We start from the raw sequence: 21,737 nt of genomic DNA on the forward strand, positions 1-21,737 counted from the left end.
ACCTTGGAGGAGAGATAGCTCACCCTCAAAGAGAGATAGGTTGGCCCAAGGGAGCTATATTTCGCGTCAGTCTACCATGCACTGTACTGTTTGACTCCAGCAATACACACAGTTAATCAATTTTCAATTAAGAAAAACAGAAAATGATAAATAGTGTGTTAGATCGCTACGTAAATGCTCATAAAAATGGAAAGAAAATCGCAGGTACTATATCTCTAAACTTCTGCCATCATATCTCCTTCACGTAAATTAATATGAAATTTTAAGTGTTCATGATTTCTTATCCCAATAAGTAAATGAATTGTCGACCGCATTTATTTAAACCTGAATTTCACCATTTTTGAATGGTTTTCACCGACACGGATATATGGCGTCCATATGGCAGCATCGCCTACCCATCATTCCCAACGTCAAGGTGACAGCTGGGCATTGAACATAAACAACACAAGAGGAGGCTCCATATTCGCGGAGCGGAAGATTCCTCTGTTTTAGATATTTTAGACAAAATCTGTGATGTATTTAAGTTTATAGTAAATGACAAATCAAGGCTAAGCTAAGTTAAGTGCATTTTGTGACAAAGGAAAGTCGAACCAGTATTAATTGGAACGTTTCGAGCGGCGCCCACAAAACTAGTTGGAAGCAGAACCGTAAGCGAAAAACAGGCGAAGGCTGCGCTGAAGATGTCCAACAAAGCAGAGGCGGATGTGGTGCCGCTGATCTCCCGGAACATATGCCGCGTCTGCTCCGCCCAAGCGGAGTACGAAGTGTTTGCTCCGATTCCGGCCTACCTGCACGCCAGCCCCAACGACTACTTGTACTGGAAGAAGGACGTCAGTACGCTGCTCGAAGAGACAACGGGATTAAGTGTGAGTATCCAATTCGAGTCTTGGGGGGGTTCCCGAATTATTGTGAAATCGGAATGGTCTAGAAAGGTGATATCAGCTGACGCATTGCTTGGGAGGAAATGCGTCTGACGTTCTAATTACGCAAGAATTCGGCTCGGACGGACGAAAGTCAAGTGCACAATGGAACTCGTTCCCACCCCACCTCCGGGCGCAAGCGGTAAACATGAAGATCTAAATTTATGAGAAATTCCTTTGTTTTAAAACATGTGTAGTGGGCGGCATGTATTTATCACTGTCCATGGCAGAATTTTCGTAAACAAATCCATGTCATCACGGAAGTGGAATATGACGCCCGCTAGAATCCGCAATCGCAACCACAATCCCGTTATGTTACTTGCTTAGATGGATCAAGTGATGCCATGTCTTCAGGTCTTCAATATGTTATTTTCGTAGTGAAGCGCCCTAGCCAAGGGGGCGCTCTATGCAAGAATACGGACTCCCACCCTGACCTTCCGGGATAGTTCTTCCCATTCGTCACTTTCCTTAGGTTGCATCCACCACCTTGAGCAAATTGGAGCTAAGCTTACTTAGACTTAAAGTGAGAATACTTTGAGAAGATCCTTCTTTCTCTCTAGGGTATGCTTTTATAAGGAACAGGCAGGAAACTAGTGCATTAAAAGTTTACATTTAGTGCGGTGCAGCCTCATCGCTAGATCCAACGGATTTTTTCTCGCCGGACCGGACACTCCGGACACTGAATGCGTGCCGCCCTAGTACTTCGCTGCAGGCAAATTTTACGTAGCGCCAGAATCTATTAGTGCGGTCTCCACATCACTGCACACCCAGCTGAAACTAGGGGGATTCAGCGGAAGTCCGAGGCACTGCTCCCTCAGCTCGGCAACTCGAGCCCGACGCGTGCTCGCAGTTTTCCATAGGAGTATTTGTCTCCCGGAAGAAAGGTTTTAGGCGAGATGTTGAGACTTTCTTTGGTGCGCCTTCGACGTCGAGGGTAAATTGGTGCGGACCTCGCTCCAGGACTTTGTGAGGTCCGTCGTATGGTGGCTGCAACGGCCCCGGGGGCGTCTGTGTTTATCAAGACGTGCGGGGCGAGCACCCTTCCAACGCTTTCCGCATGGTTGGTGGATGGCGGTGCTTTGATTCGACTCACGGTGTCCCTGAACAGACGCAACAAGTCGATAACTGGGTCTCAGGTTCTCCACCTACACAAGTTCTGCGGGGCCTGCAGCAAACTCCTCATGGTTGACTGTCCGTAGGCCAAGTAGGATGAGAGTCCGGACTTGCGACCAGGAAGGATCCTCTTGCACCATTATAGTGTCCTGTGCCATCTTTCGAGCATCCCGTTGAACTGAGGGTGGTAGGCAATTGTCTGGTGGCGTTTGCAGTCCATGAGTTTGCCTAATTCCGAGAAGAGAGGATTCAAACTGCATTCCCTGGTCACTGTTGATTATCGCCGGGACAACAAAGCGTGGAATCCACTCTCGACAGAGGGTCTCGGCACATGATAGTGCCGTAATGTCTTTTAGGGAAATCGTCTCTGGCCACCTCGTGAAACTATCGATGATTGTGAGGCAATACCTGAAACCCTGCGATCTTCGCAATGGGCCAATGATTTCGAGGTGGATGGTGTGGAAGCGCTTGGTTGACCTGGGGAACACACTTACTTCTTTTCTCACATGCTTCAACGTTTTACACTTCTGACATACGATGCACTGTCTGGGCCAAGAATTAATGTCCTTGTTCACGGTCAGAAATATTTCGCGATGGCTAACCGGTTTGTTGTCCGAATGCTAGAGTGCGCAGATCGTGAACTACGTTAAATACTCGTTTGCGGAAAGTGGATGGAATGTATGGCCTTGGTACCTTTTCTGAGCCCTCGCAACTAAATGTAGAGATTGAGCCAAAAATGGGGCACTCCCTGACAGTGTATTTGGAGTTACTCCTCAGGTTCTGAAGAACTGTGTCGTCCTTCTGCGCCTCCACGTTTGCCGGGAAATCGATTGTGGCGGATCTTGTCCTCCTCAATGCGTGACATAGCGTCAGCAACTATATTGCCTTTTCCAGAAACCTGTTGGAGGTGAACTGAACTCAGGTGCCTGAGTTGACGAGGAGGCGCTTTGTTGTCTTAACGCGAATGTAAGAGGCTTGTGGCCCGTGCAACACTGTGAACGGCCTGCCTTCTAGGGAATAGCGAAAGTATTTTATTGCGAGATATGCGGCTAATAACTCACGATAGTAAGTATTGTAGTTCCGAGAAGAAGCTCAACGGCTGCCAGGTCTGGTCCATCTTTTGGTTAAGAGGAACATCTACAGCGACAAATACGGCTAAGGGTGCATCTTGTTGAGGGAATGCCAGAAGCTGTTGTTTGGTTGATTCAGATGCCTGGATAGCCGCTGTGGAACACTCAATCAGTCGGGTTTCTTTGGTTTTCGGTCCGGACAGATTGATGGTGTGCGACCCTGGGTAAGAAACGATGCTATCTGCTCAGACTCTTGAAGAGGGCGCGACCAGAACATCACCCATATAAACGAAACAAAAGTTTGGGTTGTGTAGAACAGAGTGGATGAATCTCTGAAGTATTTGCGCCGCGCTACACAGTCGAAAAGTCATCCTGGTGAACTTTAAGAGTCCGAAAGGTGTACATATTGCCGTTCTCGGAATGCCTTCAGGAGCTACAGGGATTTGGTGATAGGCCTTGGCTAGATGGTAGAAACAAGTCGGGAAACCGGAAGCTTGATGCTTCAGGTATAAAAGGTTTTGTGAGGAGCATCACGCAGTTCTCCATTCGCTGATAGCATTGACTCGAGATATTTAAATCGCTCAGTTCTGTTAGCGGGAGTAACGTGCCCAGAACTGATTTAAACAGGTATAACCTAAAGCGTCAAGCTTTCTGTTTACCGACTGGTTTCTACCTTGAATCTAATGTAAGCAAATGTGAAGAAATTAACCTATAACATATACAAAAGGGGGCTGGGGAGAAGTAGATTTTTCATGAATGGAATTTTAATATTTCACTTGAATGTCAACTATTCTCGTTAATTATGACGTCAGCATCTTATTTGTATGGCCTAGGATGCGGTTGATTCGCACAAAATTGATAAGTTTGAACCGCTCAGATTTTCATTAAACTTTCCATGCGTATGCACGATACTGTCCTCTATAATAATAATAATAATCGTTGGCGCAACAATCCATATTGGATCAGGGCCTTGAAGTGTGTTAGAGCACTTCATCCAAGACCGTAACGGTACACTAGGAGGCAATGTGGTCAGCATTGCGCTCGCCCGAGATTATTACCCTGACTCAGGTACTCATTCACAGCTGAGTCGACTGGTATCCGACGTCAAAACACGATACAAATCCCACTGCCACCAGTGAGATTTGAACCGTGACCTTCCGTACGATAGCTTTGTGCTCTAACCAGTCAGCTATCCGGACTCCGTCCTCTATGCCGGTACAAAATTTAGTACTGCTAGGATGAACTTAAGGGGGGTTTTTAGTCAATTTTTAAAAGTTGTTAATATTGTTAAATTAGTAAGTTTATTTGAGCAGATATCGAAATGGCACACATTTTGAGGCCTAGATTTCATCTTAGCGCACCACCCTGATTTTTTTTAAGTGTGCAGATTTTGACTCCTTACTTCCGCACTTTACAATTCACAAACTAATATCAGTTTCGGGAAGTACTAAACGCGACGTTTCATTTAATACCCCACACGACTATATCCGGTGAAAATTTTTTTTAAATTCCCCCCTTTGCCCCTTTTAAACTCCACCTAACTTTATGTTACTGTATGCGTGGGATTTCATAGTTCCCATCTGTCCGCCAAAATTCGTTCGGATCAGTTTGAGTTGAGCGGTCGCTGCAGTACAAGCAGTATACCCTTGCTGCCTTCTTGGATATAGAAGGAGCCTTCAACAACGTCAGTACCAGCGCCATCAAGGAAGCCTTGACCGGTATTGGATTGGAGGGGTATCTCATGCATTGGATTATATCCATGCTGAGTACCAGGATAATCCAATCCGATCTGGGAGGCAACCACTTGACCAGAGCTGTAAACAGAGGCACGCCCCAGGGTGGTGCTATCTCACCGGTGCTCTGGTTAATAGTAATGGACAAAATTTTACGTACATTAGAGAGCAGCGGGGTGAAGGTGGTGGCGTATGCCGACGACTTGGTGATACTAGTATCTGGGATGTTTCTGTCCATTATGAGCGACATCATGGAAGGAGCGTTGCGAAAGGTGTGCCTGTGGGCCGCAAGATGCGGACTCAGCATAAACCCAACCAAAACGCAACTGATGCTATTCACCACCAAGACAAGGATACCTGAATTCCATCTACCACGGCTGAATGAACAAAGATTGGTTCTTTCCTCTAATGTGAAGTATTTGGGTGTAATCCTGGATCCTAAGCTAAATTGGAGGTTGAACATAGAACTGAGGGTTAAGAAGGCCTGTATAGCCTTGCCAAGAAATGGGGTCTCCAGCCGAGGATGGTTCTCTGGATGTACACCGCTGTAGTGCGTCCGATCCTGACGTACGGATCTATTGTATGGTGGCAGGCTTTGAAGAAGAAATACAATAGAACGAAGCTTAATAGGATTCAAAGAACCGCGTGTGCAGGTGCTACGGGGGCTCTGCAGTCTTGCCCGGCAGATGCTCTCAATGTACTCCTGCATCTCCTCCCCCTTGACCTCCACATCAAATATGTTGCAGCGTGCAGTGCCGTAAGACTGCGTGAGTCCGGATGCTGGGCAGCGAAGTCCTACGGCCACAGCAACATTCTAGATGAAATACCTCGAGAGATCTGGGCATCCCCCACGGACTATGTCACACGCAAGCTGAACTTCACGAGAAACTTTGCTGTGGACCTTCCAACCAGGGCAAAGTGGAAGACCGGCGGCGTGTTGCAAGACTATGACACGGTATTCTTTACGGACGGATCAAAGATGGCCTATGGAGTCGGCGCGGGGGTTTTCTCGAATACACACGATGTATCCAAGTCGTATGGTCTCCCAGGTTTCGCCAGTGTATTCCAGACGGAAGTACTGGCGATATTGGAAGTCTGTCGATGGCTGGAGCGTGATTCGAGTCCCAAGCGTAACATAGCCATTCTGACCGACAGCCAAGCGGCCATCAAGGCCTTGTACTCAACGACGACATCTTCCCGGTTGGTGGGGCAGTGCAGAGACACGCTCAACCATCTGGGCGGCACGCTCAAGATCACTCTCCTCTGGGTTCCCGGGCATAGGAACATAGAAGGGAATGAGCGGGCTGACGGATTGGCCAGGCAAGGCTCTGCTCTTGGCAGTCCCTCGGGGAACACAGTCGGTGTTCCGCTGGCAGCTGTCGGGGGCCGAGTCTACTCGCACTACCTAGCAGCCGCGGGCCTGAGATGGCGAATGCTTACAAGCTGTGCCAAATCAAGGAGAATTTGGCCCGCTTATAACATAGCCCGATCACGAGAGCTCCTGTGCCAGACGCGTGCAAATGCATTCAAGATTACGGCGGTCTGCACGGGGCACTGGCCCATAGGGGGCTTACCCTACAACTCGCATTTCCGAAGCTGCGGAGAAGGAAGGGAAACCCTCATGCACTTTCTCTGCGATTGCCCGGCTCTGGCTCGAGTCAGGCTGCGGACACTGGGTAAACCATTCTTTGGGGATCTCAGTGAGATTTCTAGTTACAGGGTCGGAGAGCTGCTTTCCTTCGTGAATGCTACGGGCTGGCTCTGAAGATCCGAGCCAGCTGGACTCCGCTTCCCTGCTCCTATAACAACAGTCACGGTCTTAGGAGTTTGTGGCATCAAAACGGCGCACCAAAGCGCTAATTGGGCTCCTCGGAGCGGCCACTGATCCCTACCTACCTACCTACCCTTGAGGCCTAGATTTCATCTTAGCGCACCACCCTGATTTTTTTTAAGTGTGCAGATTTTGACTCCTTACTTCCGCACTTTACAATTCACAAACTAATATCAGTTTCGGGAAGTACTAAACGCGACGTTTCATTTAATACCCCACACGACTATATCCGGTGAAAATTTTTTTTAAACTCCCCCCTTTGCCCCTTTTAAACTCCATCTAACTTTATGTTACTGTATGCGTGGGATTTCATAGTTCCCATCTGTCCGCCAAAATTCGTTCGGATCAGTTTAGCCGTTTTGGAGAAAAGTGCGTTACAGACAGATAATGAATCGATTTTAATAAGGTTTTGTTTTACTCAAAAGTGTGTTTAGGCATCTATAGTCGCCATATACCCGGCTTGAGGAATTTTTCAAAATCTTTCCGCGCGCCAGCGAAATTCTGTTACGGTAGTGGACACACCTTAGAGAAGATAGGAGAGCCGGTGGTGTTAATGTGGTGCTGAACACCATGCTTCACTGGTTCGGATAGGCTACGCTCGGTAGCTATGTTGCGGTATTTTCGAAGAAGTGCACAAACGCGTGGATCGGCAACGCTTCGAAAATGATGGATAGAGTATCGGATGGGTAGGTGAAGATCGTCCCTGATGACGTAAGATTAGTTCTAGGATCAATGAGGGATCTGCGTTGCAGATCCACAAACCATAAATGGCACAGGAAATCTGCGCATTGCTGTCGCAATTTTAAATCCTGAGGCGTTAACCGATGGCAATTGAATACAGAGAAAATTGAAATCTCAGTGCATGTATCAATCAAGTAGTTGCGTCTGCTCAGGGGGTCGTAAACAAGAAGGTGACATGCCGTTGTGCTTCGGGTAGGTAAAGGTGGTATGCACACGGCTAGGACGGTCACGGGTTCTTGTTCCGTGGACATCGCTGGAGCAGAGTGTGGTGGAGCACGAAACAAAATTAGAGCGGATTCGAACTAAAAGAACCGAAGCGAAAACTGCGAAGGCGGAACACCGGAGCGGAGCACGCTACGAAAACTTCACACCGGTTCTTGCTCCTTGTGGACGGTGTGACAATCCAATACGGACAGAGATTTGACCCGGGATGGTTGATCACGATGACTTGTGTGGTGAAATCCGCAGCTCCATTTGGTGGGCTGTTCGTGTTCGGAGTCACCACTGTAGTATTATGTTAAAAGTTTATATTTAGTATACTTTAAAGTTTGTATTTTCTGCGACCGGAGCAAAGGTACGCCCCTCCTGATTCTGTAAGCCATGGCACTCCGGATTATTTCTAAATCAGATCGAAATTATGCGCCATAAAGGAAGACATGAACTGTTTCATGCTCTATACCGGCATCGCAAAATTATGCAAAAGTGGAGACCCATACCTAGAGCGTGTAAGTAAAAATTCCACATGCCCCAACATACATACTGATTTGGTTAAACTCATTTTGAGTTCAATTGGATGCGGATACAAGTACATGCGTTCCGCGGTTGTGAATCCCGAGTATGTCATTTTCTGTTTGTATTTTTAATTTTCTGCGCAAAATTTTACTAGAGGCGGACAGCGTAGGTTGCCTTTCAGTAACATCGCACCGGTTTTTTCACCGTTGAGACCGCGACACCGACTTTAAGCAACCACACATTGATGATGCGCATGTACTCAGTATTCCGCTGCTTGAGCTAAAGTTATAGTTCACATCAGGACAATAAACTTCAAGAAAGCAAACGCGAGTCCTAAAGTCCAAGTGACACACAATAAGTGAAACGTCGTGAAAGTGCAAGCCTATAGCTGTGCAAACTGTGCAAAGCAAACATCAATAGTTATCAGTTAACTAAGTGTAATTTGTGATCCAACTAAAATGCGAATAAAAGTGCCGCATCTGCTGTATCTATGCTTCGATTGCAACCAATAAACTGTGCTTCAGGCTATTTTGCAATTTCGTCGATCGCAAATTTTCCCGTTTAATAAGCACAATAGACTTAATCGTTCCCAAATAAATGCAAAGGTAATGGCAGAGTCAATGATCACGGATCGCACTGAAATGGGGGTGCAAGATCCAGCCTCGATCAACCCAATCAGCACAAGCTTAAAACCACCACCAGCTAGGATAATACAAACAGGCATCGAAAGGTATGAAATCATTAAGGAAAAAGGAAAATGTAGCTCCCAAACCAATGCTACTAAGCAAGAGGCCAAAGTCACTAAAGATAATAATACCGCCTCCAGCAACTACTACCCTATACACGACACTAATACTAATCCTAACACGCAAAAGCAGCAAGGCGTACATGCAGCGGATAGGATAAAGTTGAAACCACCCCCAAATATATGTCAGTTGAATCCAGTAATAGGGCACTAGTTAACGGCATCAAGAAGTTAGTCGGAGACAACAACTTTTACATAGTAGGCAAAGGCAGCCTATGTTTAACGTTGAGTTGGTCCCAGAATCTAGCAAAGCACCTAAGGGTGAAGTTCATCCAATATACAGCATACGCTATAGTCCTTCAAAAGATCAACGCCAGTCCAATGTCATAATTGCCAAGAATTCGGACACACGAAAACGTGTGGAGAACTTCACCCAACTAGCGCTTGCAACAAAGAGAAAAATAACCCAGAATTAAAAAAATGCAGCAACTGGCGCGGCAACCACACGGCAAACTACAGGGGATGTCCGGTTTACTTCTCAATCAGCCAACGCTCCACATATCCTAAACAAGCAGGCAAATCCGACGGATTATTGGCAGCCCATGTAGAAACAGGGAATCAAGAAAATCTTAATATGGTACCAAATAACGTGATTTCTGGCACAGGTCCAAAAAACGGGATCCCCGCAACGAGCCAACTAACTAATTATTACCACCCACAAAAGACCGTAACATACGCAGAAGCAGTCAGAAAACCACCTGGCAATAGCAGCAACTAGCAACAAAGTGACATTTTTCATATTCTAATAACCTTAGCTAGCAACTGCAGCAATTAACCATTACCATGCAGAAGATGCAGTCCATGCTCACTAGCCAAACAGAGATACTAGCCAAACTAATCAAATCATGATAACCCTTAAAATAGCACATTGGAATGCCAACGGTATAATTAATTGGAAGCCTACTTAGATACCAAGCAAACTGATATCATGCTTATCTTAAATTTAAAATCCATGGTTTTACGTGCCACAATACCACCCACCCGGAAGATAAAACATATGGGGGTGCGTCAATCCTTGTGAGAAACCGGATTAAACATTTCCCAATTGTCTGCAGACCACTGCAAAATATCCATTATATAACAATCAACATTCGCCGCAATCTATTGCCCTCCCAAGCACAAAATATCAGCGGAACAATTCGATGAACTTAACTTACTAGATTCACAGGATTCATTGTAGCAGAAGAATATATAACACCAAATTCCCCCACTGGGGTTCCCGACTAACCACCCCTAAACGGAAATAGTTACTTCAATCAATATTTAAGAACAACTTACATTCTGACCCCAACAAAATTACCGATATCATCGACTTAATTCTGAGCGATGCTGCTACGCTCACTAATGCGAAGCCAAGGCTACGGAATACTAGGACAAACGAGAATGTAGACATAGACTATCTTGTAGCGACAATTAAAGGATGTGCGGAATTAGCCACCCTAATGGCCCATCATAACGAAATCAGAACTTATAAGCACCACAATAGCGTAATTCTCCAACTCCTTCGAGCGAAAAGAAAAGCCAAAACCGATTGGAATAAATATAGATCCCCTAGCTCCAAAAAACACTTAACAATGCAACTAAAGCGCTTAAACATGAACTTGATACCCCTCTAGCGTGGCAGGAGAAAAACGCCTTTTTTTGGAGATGGGTGTATAAATTACTCTGTATTTTTATAATGAATTATGCTATCAAGTTGAAAAAAATATTACGCTTGCTCAAGATATTAGTAAATATATGGTGAAAAATTCGTATTTGTATCTTTATCCAGTTCTTTACAAAAAATTTCTAAAAAAAGCGAAAAAAACGGCCTTCATACGGGATGACCCCCTTAATCAAAGAACTGCCACTAAAAGGAGAATCGCTATACTATATATTTTTAACGGAATCCTCAGAAGTAGCTATTATCCAACAAACTGGAAAGACGCTAGGATAATAGTTATCCAGAAACCAGCGGAAGACAGAACAAAAGTGGAATCAGAATGACCAATTAGTCTCCTCCCAGTCCTCTCCAAGATCTTCGAAACGATTCTGGTTGATAAGCTAGTGCCAATAATAATAAGCAGAACCCTTGTACCAGAACACCAGTTTGGATTTCGAGAGAAATATTAAACCATAGAGCAGATATACACTTCTTTTTCTTCAGCCTTTGTCCCGTTCACAAGCGGGGTCAGCTCGTCGTAATCGGTTTCGCCATTTGGCTCTATCGAATCTCCAGGCTTTTAAATCCCCATCCAACGTATCAAGCCACCGTTGTTTAGGCCTGCCTTTTGGTCGTTTACCATCGACTTCGATGTTCAGACCAATCTTGGCAAGTGAATTCTCGTTAGCACGAATTGCGTGACCATACCATCGAAGACGCCTCTCTCGCAACTTTTCCACGATCGGTGCAACCCCATAACGATCGCGGATATCCTCATTTCGGATGTGATCAAAACGTGTCACGCCACTAGTCCAACGTAACATCTTCGTCTCCATTACCGCAAGACGGCGTTCATTGTGTTTTACAGTCGGCCAACACTCAGAACCATAGAGAGTGACAGGACGGACGACATTGCGGTAAATATTAGATTTGAGACGGTTAATTTTAGAGTTGATCGACGCGCAAAAAACACCAGTTGTGGAACGCCACTTCATCCAGGTTGCGTTAATGCGTGAAGCAATTTCATAACGCAGTTCTTCATGGGCTGATAGCATTGACCCGAAATATCTAAATTGCTCAGTTTTGGGCACATTACTGCTGCTGACAGTGATTGTGGCTGCTTCATGGAGATTGGTCGTCAAAAATTCAGTTTTATTCAGATTCAACCTGAGACGGTGTTGCATGAGGCGATCATTTCATTTTTGAGCAAGTTGTTTGAGATTATTTTTGCTATTGGATGCTAGGAAAGTATCATTTGCATCAAACAGCTGTTCGATGTCTCGTGTGATGGTGTCCATAACAAGAACAAAGAGAAGTGGTGAGTGGGCGCTTCCTTGATGAACACCAACAAAGACACGGAGCGGTATTGATACACACGCCACACTTCGAACTTTTCTTTTCGGATCATGGTAGAGCAATTGAACCCAGGGCACGAGTTCTTCTTTCACTAAGTGTTGTCGTAAAGTTTACCAGATGAGTTCGTTTGGCACACATTCAAACGCTTTCTCTAGATCCAGAAATGTAATGTAAAGAGGGCGATGCTTCTCACGATGTTTCTCCATGAGTAACCGCGCAGCGTGTATCGCGTCAGTAGTTTCGCAGTTCTTGATAAACCCAGCTTGATTCACAGTTATTTGAACGATTTTGCGAATATGGTGTCAAGAATGCGTTCCAAAATCTTCATGGTTTGGGAAAGTAACCGGATCGGACGGCAATTTGAACATTCTGCTGAACTATTTTTCTTTTTCCACCCTGGAACAGTGGTACTTCTTTGCCACTTAGATGGTGTTGCATACTATGTTAATAGTATGGCGGAGTTCCCACTGCAATTGGTTAATTTGGCTTAATATTAACTAATACCTAGTGGCACACACTGGCAAAATGGGAGGATCACAGACGAAGAAAGTTAACGAGGGAGAAATCATCAGCACCTGCATCTACTTTGCTGGTACTAACTTCACCGGTTGGAGCTTCACCAGCGTATCAGCTTTATAAAGACTACAGACAGAGTCTCAAAAAGAAATATGCGAATAGTACAAACCTTTGCTGAGCTTGGAAAGGGATATCCTAACTCGCTAGAAGCAACGACCTAACCAGTAAAACCAACAATTGCAATGCCAGGACGCCGAAACAAAAACAAATCCCCTATCAACACAAGCTTTGGACAACCGAACTGCAATAGATCCGACAACTATCATAAATTTATAAATCCATAAATATATTGTAAAATATCTGGTCTTTAACTATCACAGCTATGTAATTGTTCATAAAACTCTTACTGCAATGGCAAGAAAGGAAATGTTAAATTAGACTTAAGAGTAGCAAGAATGCAAGCGAGAAGTTGACCACCAACCTAATTCTTATAATGAAAACCAATAGTGTAAATTTACTCAAATAAAAGGAAAGAAGGTTAATAAATAATATTCTTCTCCGAACACTTTTCAGTAGACCATGCGTAAATGTCTCCTATTTGCAACCGATTTGACTTTAAAAAAGCACCCAATTTCAAACTATCAAATTTTATTCAAGTCAAACGTCATATTGCCAGCAAATTTTTTCTCCCTGCAGAAATCAAATGAAAGTTCATCTAATGAAAATTCCCCCTTGCAAAATTTAATCGAATCGTCTTTTGCTAATTTTAGATTCGCCCTGACGATGGATTACCTCGGAAAATGTGCGCACTCTGTATATCATATCTAAAGCATGCGGCCACATTTCGACAGCAAGTAATCGACAATACATTGAGCCTTCGAGCAGCCCAGGCTGTTCTGGAGAGTCGCACACGCGATCGACAAGGAAACGGTCTAATTCAAATCGAATATGAACCTGAAACCAAAGGTCAAGCTAATCTGAATGGTATTGATATCGAAAAGCTTCGAGTGGAGTATACAGAGGAGGACCTAATATTCAATGAAAAACGCAAGACTGAAACCAACAACTTAGTTAACAACGTGTTCAGCAGCACACCGAAATCGTTACTGACTAGCACGAAAATTATTCCTAATAATCAAAATTGTGGTAGATCGGATAACGTAGCAAACACATCTAATTTGACAGCATATCTCAACCTGCTCTTCGACCGCAAGGCCGAGCGGCCCAGAAGAAACACTGTGAAAAATAAGCGCAACGACGTTGAAGACACCATGTTCGACCAAACAGATTCCTTGGGCGGGGATGAATTCCAAACGGCATCCAGCGATGATACTGAGGGTGCAGAAAATAGAGATTATTTTAGTTATAAGGAGAAAAGCTTCGTCGAAGACGATATCATGTCTTTAGATTTTATTAAAGACGCCAATATTGTTATTAACATTCCGGAACACATGAAGGAGCGAAAATGTCCAGCGTGCTTCCGTCGTTTCATGTTTGAGGACTCATATAAGGACCATATGAATAGTTGTTTAGAATATAAGTTTTTAAGTCTTATCGAAAATCTCAATCGGTTGGCAGGATTTCGTCGCAATAAAGCTATCTCGCCCCACGAATTTATACGAAGAACGATTTTTAGTTTGCGTGCCACTTGTCAATACTTAACTAATTCGTGTGGTGAGGAAATTTCAATGCCAGATCTTTTGACGAATGGAGAGCCGAAGAATGTCGGAGGTCAATCGGAATCAACGGGGAAGGATCAGACCGGGTCAGAGACCGATGATAAGCAGCAGAAAAATGGTGAAGGAAAGCATAAGAGGTGTCATTCGCTAGAGTCTGATCCCCTAATGAATCTTCTGCGAGAGAAGGCTGATTCCTCGACCATCCGATATGTAAGTGATAGTTCGGGGAGATTAAGTCGGAATACCGGAAGCACATCTTTATGTCAGTCTCCGCATGCTCATCAGACATCGAAAACCAGCATAAGCACAAGCTCAGATCATTCTTCAGGCACAACGAATACCGAACAAAATATAACAATCCGAAGCAATCCTAACGGGCGAAAATCACTGCTTGATAGTTTCAATCAAGTTGCAGATGAGCGCACAAGCACGCCAAATCTCCCTCCTCCATTGTCTCCTCTAAACATGCCATTCGGATCTGTGAAAATGAACTTTACAGCTCGCTGTAACGCCTGTGATACGATTTTCGAGTCGATAGCATCACTAGAGGAGCATAATCTGAAATATCACAATAACTTCCAGAAGCTGGAAGACCACAAACGCATCATTGCCATGTTCGAGTCGGACGATGACGCAATCGGAGGAGGGACCGTTGATATCTTAAGTGCTGCAAAGATTGACTTCAATACGAAGAAGACCATAAAATGCAACACATGTGATAGATCTTTCTCGACCATAACGCACTTGGATCAGCACAAAATCAAATGTTCGCCTAAAAAGAAAAGACCTTCGCCTCCGTACCAACGTTTCACATAAGAAAGGACGAAAGCCTTCAATATACTTTGTTCGCGGAAAGTGGAGAGCGTGGGTCTATTCTGCTCTTTATCTTCAGTAAAAAGTTAATTGTATCTTCCCTTCAACAAACACAATATGATCTGATGACATCACAAGTTAACTCAAAACAATTTACTGTAAAATAATGGAGCGACAAATTCCTTCTGGTATTTTGCATTGAACCAGAAGCGCTCGATTCTAAGTATTAGATTCTTCCAACATTACAAAACTATTTTTGTAATTACGACTAATCGTTTCATATCGACTTGCCCGACAGATATCAAATTCAAAGCGTAACATATTCATGTTATATCGAATGTCCAAGCCTGTTTTGTTGGGATGTAGTATGTGGTGTACCCTCAAAATAGTTTTTACTGATTAAGTTATTTATTTGTAGGAAACTGAACTTTTTTAATGGAAATATTGACGACATTGCCACTGTGTTAAAAATTGACAATTTTATTATTATATTTGCTGAATATGTCACAGTTAATTTATTGGTTTATGGATGTATTTACTGTCTTGCTCCTGACGAAGCAGAAAATGCAAATTTGTGAATTTATAATTAAATGCATTAATAATTGGTGTCCAATGGAGGTCTTAATTTGTTGTAAAAAGACGTTTGTATGTGTCCTTATGTGTAACAATAAAATCTTCTATTTAAAGTTTTTGTTTGATTTTGGTAAGGATGATTAAGTACAATCTCAGGTTTCGGAATATAAGTCGCTGATCATTAAACAGAAAAATAACCCCCGCACTTATGGTTATGCGGACTTGCAAAGCCAACTTTTGGTGCTTCTATGGACTTGGGGTACCTCTGTCTTCGTAGTTGAGGGTGGCCAATCCGGAAGATCATTCCAGCCACTCTTAACATAGACGGTTCAGCTAAACGTTCTAAGAAGAAGATTAACGCAAGTGGCGAAAGTGGACCAATCAGCTGTAGGAAGTTTGTTGGAAAGTTCGGAACCTTCCACTAAAAATAATTGTGAAATCAATGGTGGCGAAATGCTTTCTTAGATTACTGAAGCGAAATTGACCAAACGTCAGTATATATTATTTTGAAAATTTGTTAATTCTAGGAAAAATTCTGTGCTACTATGTACCATAAAGTTTTGATTGCAAAAAAGATGCTATCCAGAGGAAATTAAAGTTTGCAAATCATCGGCTAAAGCTTTATTAGGCCCTACAACAAAGTGCATTTTAGAGTTAGAAGCAGAAGTTATTGCGTCCATTCCATTTGATTCACTAGGAGATTTGTAATTAATTGGAAAGTGGGTATTAGGCGAAGTCGGTTTTACAGTTTCTTACCAGGGCAGAGACAAATCGTCAGAGGTTGCATCACCTCTGCCCTGGGAACACTGTGACCGGTATCCGATCTAGGCCTGCCTTAATAAAGAACTCCAGACATCCTGGTTTCGCGCCGAGTTCCACCAATTCGATATCCCTAAAAACTGTCTAGCGTCCTGGCCTACGCCATCACTCCATCTTAGGCAGGGTCTGCCCCGTCTTCTTTTTCTACCATAGATATTGCCCTTATAGACTTTCCGGGTGGGATCATCCCGCAACCTGTTGAGCCGGATTTTATCCACTACCGGACGGTCATGGTATCGCTCATAGATTTCGTCGTTATGTAGGCTACGGAAACGTCCATCCTCAAGTAGGGGGCAAACATTCTCAGGATTCTTCTCGAATGTGGCTAAGAGTTTAACTTTAATATTAATTTCTTTGCAAACCACCCTTTTAGGTACACCGGAACATAGACTGGGTTTTTACAATCAATACTCGATATTTTAACCATTAGACTTTATTAAATAATTTGTGTGACTTTATTAAATAATTTGTGTGATTGTATGCTCGTTAGAGGCAGAAGAGAGTCTCGCTTCATGTGTTTCTTTTCTGCCCCTAACTCATGGCACACTTTTTTCGCCGGTCCTCCACTCCCGTGGCGAGCTCCGCAAAGTGGATAGATCCGCGCCATCTATTCGTTCGCATTCGCAACATTCGAAATAAATTTCGAATGCTGCGAATCATGCCGCGCCACATCACTCCGCCCCCAGATGAAACCTAGGGGTTTCGGCGACTGATCCCGGAACTTCGTTCGCCGTCAATCCACAAAACGGACACGACGCTGCTTCGGAGCGGACACGGGTTTCAGCCTGGACAGAGAGACCACCTTCCTGCATCCACCCATCTCGAGCTGGAAGAAATGTTCTCTCCGCTCGAGAACGCGGTACGGGCCCTCATATGGAGGCTGCAGCGGCTTCCGGCCGGCATCCGTCCTGATCAGCACGTGCGTGCATGTGTCCAGTTCCTTGGGCGAACAAGCAGGTATGGACGAGTATCGAGTGGGTGGTGGCGCTTTGATGCGTCGGAGATTGTCCCTCAGCAGACGCACCAACCCCGACTCCGTGAGACCCGATCTCTTGTCGAAGACCGGATCGCTTGGGAGTCTTGGGTTCTCCCCGTATACCAGCTCTGCGGGGCTGGCAGCAAATTCCTCTCGTCGGGTTGTACGTAGGCCGAGTAGGATGAGAGGCAAGACTTGGGACCAGGACGGATCGTCACGTGCCATAATGGCGGCTTTCAGCGTCCGGTGCCAACGTTCTAGCATCCCATTGGATTGCGGGTGGTATGCAGTAGTCCGCTGGCGTTTAAAACCAAGGAGTTTGCCTAACTCGGAGAAAAGGGTGGACTCAAATTGCATTCCCTGGTCAGTGATGACCACTGCAGGGACGCCAAAGCGAGGTATCCACTCTCGACAGAGGGCTTCGGCACATGATTGCGCCGTAATGTCTTTCAGAGGTATTGCCTCAGGTCACCGCGTAAACCTGTCGATGATTGTGAGACAATACCTATAACCATGCGAGTCTCGCAAAGGCCCTACTATGTCGAGGTGTATCGTGTGGAAACGCTTGGTAGTGCGGGGGAATGAGCCCACTTCTTTCCTTACATGCCTGGAGACTTTTCACTTTTGGCATGCGATGCACTCTCTGGCCCAGGAATTGATATCCTTGTTCATGGAGGGCCAGAAGTATTTGCCGGTGACTAACCGGTTTGTTGTCCTGATGCCGGGATGCGCCAAGTCGTGAACTGCTTGGAACACTTCCTTGCGAAATGTGGCCGGAATGTATGGCCGAGGTCCCTTTTCCAAGTCTTCGCAGCAGAGAGAGAGGTTTGAGCCGAAGATGGGCACCTCCCGAAATTTGTATTTGGGGTTGGATTTGAGGCTCTGAAATGCTGCGTCATCTTCCTGCGCCTTGGCAATAGCCGAGAAATCGAGTGAGGCGGGGATGTTAACCTCGGAGACACGAGACAAAGCGTCAGCAACTATATTGTCCTTGCCGGACACGTGCTGGATGTCTGACGTAAACTGGCTTATAAAGCTCAGATGACGAAGCTGACGAGGGGACGCTTTGTCGGGCTTCTGTTTCAAAGCATACGTGAGAGGCTTATGGTCCGTGAACACTGTGAACGGCCTGCCTTCTAGGGAGAAACGGAAGTATTTGATGCTCAAATACGCGGCGAGCAGTTCGCGATCGTAGGTACTGTAGTTCCGTTGAGCGGAATTCAACTGCTTCGAGAAGAAGCTCAACGGCTGCCAAACTTGATCCACCTTTTGGTGAAGGGCAGCACCTACTGCGATGTCAGAGGCATCAACAAAAACGGCTAGGGGTGCATCTTGCAGAGGGAATGCCAAGAGTGTAGCGTCGGCCAACTGTTGACGGGATTTGTCAAACGCGCAGATAGCCTCTTCAGACCACACGATCTCTCATGTGTCCTTAGTTTTGGGGCCAGACAAGTACGCGTTCAAAATGGACTGGTGATGGGCGGCCTTGGGCAGGAAACGACGGTAGAAGTTCAGCATGCCCAAGAACCTCCTCAACTCCCTCACTGTCTTTGGACGCGGGAAGCTTGTTATCGCTTGCACCTTGTCTGGGTCGGGCTGTATTCCTTCAGGGGAAATGAAATGGCCGAGGAATCTCACTTGTTTTTGGAGAAATTTGCATTTCTCAACGTTTAGGACTAAACCGGCCTCAAGGAGACGTTGAAATATGCACTCAAGATGGGCTAAGTGCTCAGACTCAGTGGAAGAAGCGACCAAAACATCATCCAAATATACGAAACAGAACTCGAGGTTTCGCAGGACTGAGTGAATGAACCTTTGAAAGGTTTGCGCCGCATTGCACAATCCGAAAGTCATCTGGGTGAACTCGAAGAGTCCAAAGGGTGTGCATATTGCCGTCTTTGGAATGTCTTCAGGAGCTACTGGGATTTGGTGATAAGCCTTGGCTAAGTCCAAGGTCGAAAAGATGCGGCAATTCGCGAGGTGATGCGCAAAGTCGTGGATGAGTGGAATTGGATATCGGTCAGGAACAGTCTGTGCATTTAGCCTTCTGTAATCCCCACATGGGCGCCATTCGCCGTTTGGCTTAGGGACCATATGCAGTGGGGAAGACCAACAGCTGTTTGAGGGCCTGCAGATACCCTGTTGAACGAGTTGTTCAAACTCTTTCCGTGCAATAGCCAGTTTCTGGGATGGTAGAGGACGCACCTTCGAGAAGATCGGGGAACCAGTAGTGATAATGTGGTGCTGCACATTGTGCTTCACTGGTTTGGAGAGACTACACTTGGTAGTAATCTGGCTGAACTTTTGGAGAAGTGCCCGAACACGAGAGTCGGTAATGTCTTCTAAAAGAACGGAAAGATTATTGCCTGGGTGAGATACCATATGTCCCGACGAATTAAGGTTGGTCGTGGAATCTATAAGAGACTTGTTTTGCAAGTCCACCAGCAATCCATAGTGACACAGGAAGTCTGCGCCTAGTATGGGCAAGCTGACATCCGCCAGGATGAAACGCCACGAAAACGTCCTACGCAAGCCAAGACTCACGTCCACTTGCCTATACCCGTACGTGTTTATGCGGGAGGAATTTGCTGCCGCAAGTTTGAGCGGTTGTGGGAAAAGTTGATGTTGCCGAGGTACGGGAAGAACCGAAACCTCCGCACCAGTATCGATGAGGTAGCTGCGCCCGCTGAGGGGGTCGAAAATAGTTAGGCGACGTGGCGCTGCGTTCTGGGTGGCCGTCGCCAAGACCCCCCGCGGACCTAGTTTTTTGCGGTAGGAGCGAATCTACACGGTAGCGTACATCTTGTCGCTTTATCCCCGAATCTGCGGTGGTACCAGCAAATCCCTCGGTCCGCGGACTGTCCTGACGACCTGCTATCTGATCGCCCTTTTCGGGTGGCAGACCGCGAGCGTGCTCGCGATCTGGCGCCCGAACGCTGAGCGTCCAACGTCGCCCGCATCTCGGCCACACTGGCTGTTAAAGCGGCTATCTCGCGCCTCAAGTCACCCACCTCATCCGACGGTGGTTGAACGGCCGCCAAGGTTGGGCGTACGTACACCTCCTGCACCTGGTCGGCCGTCGCTGCCAGTTCTTCCAAGGAACCGGAGACGCAAGCGAGGATCGCCTGGGTGCCCTCCGGGAGCCGTCGCAGCCAGAGCGACTTGATCAGGTCGTCGCCAATCTTGCTCCCACCCAATTGCCTGGGAGTTCGATCACCCAACGTTAAACCCGCCAGCAAGTGGTCTAATTTTGCCGACTCGCTTGCCGACAGGCGCCTGATCAACTCGCTCTTGAGCTGTGTGTACGATGCCGACTTCACTACGTCGGACACCAGAAGAATAGACTCCTCGTCCAGGCCGACCACCGCGTAGTTGAAGCGGGTCGCGTCCGATGTGATGCCGGACATTTGGAACTGCGCTTACAAATGCACGAACCACAGCTCCGGGTTCCGCCGCCAAAACGGAGGAACGCGTACGGCGAGGGCGGTCACTTGCGGGTCCGATGGGCCTGCCGCGTCTTTACTGTCAAACGACATCTCGAGTAACAACAAAAAAAAAAAAAGTAATAGTTTTCAATGAATTTATGGTGAAACGCGGTGAATTTTGCTCCGACACGGCAGGCCGCACCCACAAATGCACGCACGAACAGAGAAATGACGACCGAAGCGGACGCTCTCCAGCGCAGACCAAAAACACCACCAAGGAAACGGAGAACCCGCGATGTGAAACACCTAACGCCGTCTCTTGCAGCGATTTTCAATCATTATTATTGAAATATTATCACAATTTTAACTTTTAACAATTAAATTTGAAGATTGATTACCAAATAATCTATAACCTAAGTTGCTGCTGCCAATGTTGAAAGGTGGTCGCGCTCGTTGAATTTCTGATGCGGCAATAATGCTGGTGTCAGCTACGTTTGAGATGGTGATGGCTGCGGCTGCGGCGGCAACGATGGTGGCTGCGGCAGTGATGCTAACGTCTGGCGCTGCGGTGCTGGCGTCTGGGGCTGCGGTGCTGATGTTTGGTTAACTTGCTTAACGCGCTCGAGATCAGAGGAACAGAACGAGTCATCTGAGTTATCGGCTGCACAGGTTGTTCAATAGTTATGTTTACAGGTGAGGGTCCAGCCTCTCTTTCTTCACTTTGGATACTGATAGTACTAGGGCTTTGTGCTCTTCGGGGTCACCAATTTAACTTTAATATTAATTTCTTTGCAAACCACCCTTTTAGGTACACCGGAACATAGACTGGGTTTTTACAATCAATACTCGATATTTTAACCATTAGACTTTATTAAATAATTTGTGTGACTTTATTAAATAATTTGTGTGATTGTATGCTCGTTAGAGGCAGAAGAGAGTCTCGCTTCATGTGTTTCTTTTCTGCCCCTTACTCATGGCACACTTTTCTCGGCG

The 21,737-nt window shown here is 45.8% G+C and overlaps 1 protein-coding gene across 1 annotated transcript; it reads left to right on the forward strand.

The window, feature by feature from the left end:
• The first annotated feature begins 426 nt into the window (after window positions 1-426).
• LOC119655379 lies at window positions 427-15,637 on the forward strand. The gene is made up of 2 exons (XM_038061247.1): window positions 427-866; window positions 13,230-15,637. The coding sequence occupies exons 1-2, from the start codon at window positions 681-683 to the stop codon at window positions 14,952-14,954; spliced, it is 1,911 nt and encodes a 636-aa protein (XP_037917175.1). The 5' UTR covers window positions 427-680; the 3' UTR covers window positions 14,955-15,637.
• Window positions 15,638-21,737: the final 6,100 nt, after the last annotated feature.

This window comes from Hermetia illucens, chromosome 4, assembly GCF_905115235.1.
Source record: "Hermetia illucens chromosome 4, iHerIll2.2.curated.20191125, whole genome shotgun sequence".
NCBI lineage: Eukaryota > Metazoa > Arthropoda > Insecta > Diptera > Stratiomyidae > Hermetia > Hermetia illucens.